The 6,413-nt window shown below is 35.7% G+C and overlaps 1 protein-coding gene across 2 annotated transcripts in view; it reads right to left on the reverse strand.

Moving 5' to 3' along the window:
• The window catches only part of LOC125913235 (L-lactate dehydrogenase C chain), a 43,651-nt gene that overhangs the window by 4,134 nt on the left and 33,104 nt on the right, over positions 1 to 6,413 (reverse strand). For both annotated transcript variants that reach the window (XM_049618313.1, XM_049618322.1), the window contains exons 6-7: positions 5,996 to 6,113; positions 2,634 to 2,757 (exon numbers count right to left, since the gene is read on the reverse strand). In XM_049618313.1, coding sequence (XP_049474270.1) covers positions 2,634 to 2,757; positions 5,996 to 6,113 — 242 coding nt within the window. The remainder of the gene's footprint in view (positions 1 to 2,633; positions 2,758 to 5,995; positions 6,114 to 6,413) is intronic.

Raw genomic sequence — 6,413 nt, forward strand, 5'->3', positions numbered from 1 at the left:
AATAGCTGTCTCTCCTCCTATCTAGGACTAATACCTTCATCTATGGTCTGGATCCCACTGCCTCTGCTTATTACTTCTATCTTCAATATCTTCTTTACTATCAGAATTTTATCTTTGAAAAAAGAAAAGAAAAAAAGGCAGGCGCCTGGGTGGCTCAGTTGGTTGAGTGTCTGACTCCTGATTTCAGCTCAGGTCATGGTCCCAGGGTTGTGGGATTGAGCCCCTCATTGGGCTCCACACTGAGTGTGGAGCCTCCTTAAGATTCTCTCTCTCCCCCTCTGACCCTCTGCCCCACTCACATGCTCTCTCTCTCACTCTGTCTCTCTAAAGTAAAAAAAAAAAAATTTTTTTTAAACAAAAAACGCAAACTTGCCTGGCCTTGATTTTCCTCTCCAATTATTACTCTCTTTCCTTACCTTCACAGCCAAATACCTCAAAAAAGCTGTTTATACTTGTCTTAGTTTCCTCAGAGGTTCTCAAGGGACCCTTCCAAGGGACATTTGGCACTATATGGAGACATTTTTGATTGTCAAAACTGGGGAAAGAGGGTATGCTACTGGCATCTAATAAGTATAGGCTGGAATGCTGCTAACATCCCACAATGCACAGGACAGCCCTCCAACAATGAAGAATTATCCAGCCCAAAGTCTATAGTGCCGAGGCTAAGAAAACCCTAGTGTGCTCCAATCAGACTTTCATTCCTATTACTTCATTAAACAGTTCCTGCTAAGGTTATCCATGACCTCTGTCACTTTATCCCCCTGTCATTTTTTTTTAAGTTTATTTATTTTGAGAGAGAGAGAGAGACAGTATGAGTGGGAGAAGGGCAAAGAGAGAGGGAGAGAGAGAGAGATTCCCAAGCAGGCTTTGTGCTGCCAGCACAGAGCCCGGTGTGAGGCTCGAACCCATGAAGCTACAAGATCATGACCTAAGCTGAAACCAAGAGTTGGACACTTAACCAACTAAGCCACCCTATCCTCCTGGCATTTTTAATCCTCATTTACATGACTTCACAACATCAATCAACAATAGAAAACCAATTCTTTCATCTTTAAAACATCCTCCTCTCTCTTGGTTACCATGATTCCACGTTCTCTTGGTTTTTCTTTTAATTCTCTGGTCACTACTTCTTTTTGACTTTGTGGGCTCACACTATATAAACTCAACTTTTTAAAAATATTTATTTTTGAGAGACAGAGAGAGACAGCATGAGCAGGGGAGGAGCAGAGAGAGGGAGACACAGAATCTGAAGTAGGCTCCAGGCTCTGAGCTGTCAGCACAGAGCCCAATGCAAGGCTTGAACCCACGAACTGCGAGATCGGTGACCTGAGCTGAAGTCTAATGCCTAACTGACTGAGCCACCCAGGTGCCCCTAAACTCAACTTTTAACACTGGAATTCCTCAACACTCAATCTCAATCTGTCTTCTCACTTTATTATGCTCTCCTTAGGCAAGTTCATTAACATTCCTGGCTTCAGTTACTATGTATAAGGCATATCTGTTGTCTGTACCTGTCCAGCTTCTCTTCCTTTGTTGTTGTTGTTGTTGTTGTTGTTGTTGTTGTTGTTGACAGAACCTCTCTTTCCCCTTCAGGAACTGTCTCTCTCCAAACTGACTCACATTTAGAACTCCAACCCAAAACTCTTCTACAAGTTCCAGAAGCTTGTACCCAACTGCCTATTTCCTCTTGGATATTGCAAAACACCTGAAAATGAACTTGTCCGTAACTGCAAACATGATCTTTAAACGTGGCTCTCCTTGAGTATTCCCTTCCTTAGCGGCTACCACTATCTATATATAAAGGTGGAAAACAGAACCCCACAAATGGCCTTTCTTTTCCTTATTTCTCACTTCATTCCACTACCAAGTCTTACGCATGTTACCTCCTAAATACAGTATCTACAAATTTATCCCCTTCTCTTCGCCTCGACTACTATCATTTCTATTCTGAGCTACCGCACATCCTCTTGACAAGTTTCTCCATGTTTACTCTTGTCCTTTTCAAATCTGTTCCCTCCACCACAGCCATAGAAATCTTTTTAACATGAAAACTTGAAAAGAAATAAATTCTTTTAGTGGTTTTCCATAGCTCTACGGTAAGGACTCAAATCCTTTTACAAGGCTTTCAGTGGACTAACCCTGCTTACTTCTCCAGCCTAACCATGCACTTCCCTTTGCTCTCTGCATTTCAACAACTGACATTTTTTTCAGAACTTCAAGTACCCTCTACTTACATCTACCTCAGTTCCTCTGTACATGCATTGCCTCTGTTTAGACTACTAGTTCAGCCTTCCAAATTAACTCCTACTCATTCAGAATAGGTCACATTTACTTCCTTAGGAAGGCTTCCCTTAACATCACCCATGCCACCACCCAGGGTAGCTAAATTCTCTTCTTGTACACTCTTAAGTACTTGGTAATTTTTCATCATAGAATTTATCATAATTTGTTAATATATATTTCCTTTTATAATTGTTTTATTAAGTCCATTTCTTTCATTAAACTCTATGAGATTAGGGCTTCTCTTTTGTTTGTTCACTATATACTCAACATCTTGCGCAATGCCTGGCACATAGTAGGGACTCAAAAATGTTAAAGAAAAGATGATAAATGAAGATTCGACTTAAGCCTACCTTAACCATAGTAGAAACTGGATGCACTCTCCTCAGATTTTTCAAAATTGATCTTACCAGATCTGTCACAGATAGTCCAATAGCCCAAGAGGTATACCCTTTCAGCTTGATAATCTGATAGCCACTACAGTTGTAGAAAGTAAAAAAATCAAATTTATGGGATGTCAACTTAGAGAACACATATTATTTTTCAGGCATCCATTTTGAAGCAACCTACATGTCAATGCCACTCTCAGAGATTTCTTCCAAAATTATTTACCAATAGCCAATAGAAATTTCTATACTAGTCTCATAAACATTATTTGCTTTAAATAATAATTAATACACCCTTCTCTTATCATAAAGGCAGAATACTAGGACATATGTGCGACTAAAGATGAAACTATTTTTATATATTTTTTATTGTTGTTTAAATCCAAACACAGAATCTGATCATCTTGAAAGTTAACATATACATCTTGCTGACCACTTAAAATTATTACTAGGGTGCCAATGTAACTTTATCTAATTGTAAGCCTGGTGTACATATTTTTCATAAGAATACATCATTAAATCAACAATATATGGAAATATGGGGAAATGTTCATGACACATTTTCAAAGGAAAATAGCAAAGTCCTAAACATTATGCAATTTCTTATCTCAGTCTTGTTAAAAACATAACACATTTATAAGAACTTTAGAATTGCATCAGTCCACAAAGTTATTAACAGTGATTCTTTTTAAGTGGTATTACAGATGATATCATCTTCTCTACACTTCTCTGAATTTTCTTATTTTCTACAATGAATATGTATCATATTCTTGCACTGCCACCAACAGATGTGGATTGACAGTCAAAGTCAAAGAACAAAGAGGTTTTAACTTAGCACTGAGTTTATTTAGTTCTCAGAAAAGGATCCAGGACAGGAAACAGAATGTTCAACATCATTATTCATATCAGGGGGTCTTACATCCATGGAAGCACTGTTGCAAGGCCCCGGGACTTCACGCAATACACTTGGTAGCAAAAGATAAGACTGATCCCCTCAACACAGAAAAGCTGGGACTGGGCTGTACTTACTGTGGTATTGTAATTTGACTATCAATCCAAAACCAGGGCACAATTAGGGGGCATGAGGATTGCTGTCAAATTTAGGATTAACTTCCAGACTGTCAATTCAATATGACCAAGACTCTGTGGGGTAAGTAAAAAGGAAGGGAGGGAGGCTCTGCCTAGTGATTGATTGATTGATTGATTGATGAAATATGAGTTGAAGAAAGCTCTGCAGTAAATAAATGGGGAAAGATCTTACCAGTGGAATCTGGATGACAGATTTATTTTTTCAAGAATCAACAAAATGGATTGACAAAGAGAAAGGGTTGAAAATAGAATAAATATATAATCCTTTAGTTGTTATTAACCATCCTAATGAAAATAAAACTGCTGCCATAAAAAGAAGTAGGCAAAGTGAGCATATAGAACAAGCAGTTTTAAGGCTACTATATTAAGACAAAAACTAATTGCTCTATTAGAAACCTGGAAGGACATCCTATTAAATCATGATGTCATTACCCTACAATTGGATAGGCACTAGAAAATCAGAGGCTATGACATAAAAGTGGTGAGTTGTTTTTAGATAAATACTAGCAGTATCTCAGGATTCTTTATAATTATAGATCCTTTGCTAAATGACCAAGGGGGGAATAATTTAATTTGGACACTGCATTATTGAGAGGACTAACTGGAATAAGTACTGATCTGTAATATGTTGCAGTATTTGGTTTTTAAATCACGCAGGACTTCAGTGGAAAAGGTGGTCTTAATCATTATTCCCTTATAGCAACAGTGTTTCAAATTTAACATTCCCTGGGGTACGATGATTAGGAATTTGGTAGACAAAGACTAACACTGTAACATCCCTGTAAGAAGTAGATGGGCTGCTCCATGACACTTGGAAACCAGTATTGGCTAAAACATATTCCTTAGGGCATGGGTTGTGGTTCTGCCTCTGTATCAGATTGATTCCTGAATTTGCTGGGAACTGGCCCTTACTGGCCCCTATATCTAGAAATACATGGCATATGGGTAAGGACACTTGTGTTGAAAAGGGTAGGAAATGATACTGTAGTATTAACATAATTATATGCTAGACATTAACTTAAAAGTGATTTCTAAGTTCTAGAAGTTCTACTAACATGTAACTTGGCTGAAGCATGAAGGAGAATCATGCATGCTATTAAAGCTGATGTATATAGAGTCAGACACTTCACTTACAAGTAAAATTAGTTAACTTCTGATCATCTGATCAGTTTCATGTTTTTTTCATCAAATCATTTGATAAACACTTAATAATTTCTAAGTACTGTTCTAACCATTTTACTCCACTAACTCATTTACTCTTCATAATAATTTTCTAAGGTAGGTTCTCCTATTATCCCCATTTTAAATATGAAGAAAATGATGTGCAACATTATTTACAATAGCCAAAATATGGAAGCCACCCAAATGCCCATTGATAGATAAATGGTAAAGATGTGGTGAAATATTACACCACAGTGGAATATTACTTAGCCATAAAAAGAATGAAATTGTACCATTTGCAATAACATCAATAAACTTAAAGGGCACTGCTAAGTGAAATAAGACAGAGAAATAGTGATACCATACAATTTCACTTATATGTGGAATATAAATAACAAAACATACAAACAAACAAAAAACAGACTCTTAAGTACAGAGAACAAACTGGTAGTTGCCAGTGAAGAGGTGGGTAGAGGGATGGGTGAAATAAATAAAAGTTATTAATAGATATAAACTCCCAGTTATAAAATAAATGATGAAGATAAAAAGTACAGCATAGAGAATATAGCCAATAATATTATAATAATGTATGATGACAGATGGTGACTATATCTACTGTGGGAGCACTAAGTAATACATAGAAATGTCAGTCAATATCAGCATGTTGTATACCTGAAACTAGTATAACATTGTATGCTAATGAAACTTCAATAGAAAAAAAAAAGATGAGGGAACTGAGATTTTAATATTTTAAATACGTTCTCAATATCACACCACTAATAAATGGTGAAGCCAGGTTTCAAGCCTGAGCACCTTGGTTCAAAGTCCATGATCAAAATCACTGTGATATATTACCCTCAAACACAAATGAGTTCTTATAAAATGATAAACAGATTTTCCTTTTGAAAAATAATCCCCAAAGAAAGCTATGCAGAATATAAGTCTAAATTTGGGAATTTCCAAAAAGTTAGAATTCGTTATCTCACAAAAAGCAAAGATCAACTATAGACTTTTTGTGTGTGAATCTTACTCTTAAAACTGATTATTAAGGCACTGAGACACTGAATGAGTACTGTTACCTTTCAATAACTTGTTTATGGATATTTTTCCATTGGTCCTTGTCTGAATCAGTTCCTAATTTAGGGTCTAGACTCTTCAGGGCAACACCAGCAACATTCACCCCACTCCATAAGGGCACTAAAAGAAACAGATCTCAGAATAAATTCTTCTTCCCCATACTGTATCAGTTGTTTGAGTTCAATGGGTTTACATTTTAAAGTTAGGTAACTACCTTACACATAATATAAAAATAAGTTTAAATGGACAAAATAAAGAAATATAAACAAAATTATAAAAATATATTTTTTAATTTTAAAAAATTTATATTTTTATATTAAAAAATTTTATATTTTTTAATTTTAAAAAATTTATATTTTTTATATTTAAAAAATTTATATTTTTTAATTTTAAAAAATTTGTATTTTTTATATTTAAAAA

The sequence above is a fragment of the Panthera uncia genome, chromosome D1 (genome assembly GCF_023721935.1).
Source record: "Panthera uncia isolate 11264 chromosome D1, Puncia_PCG_1.0, whole genome shotgun sequence".
Taxonomy (NCBI): domain Eukaryota; kingdom Metazoa; phylum Chordata; class Mammalia; order Carnivora; family Felidae; genus Panthera; species Panthera uncia.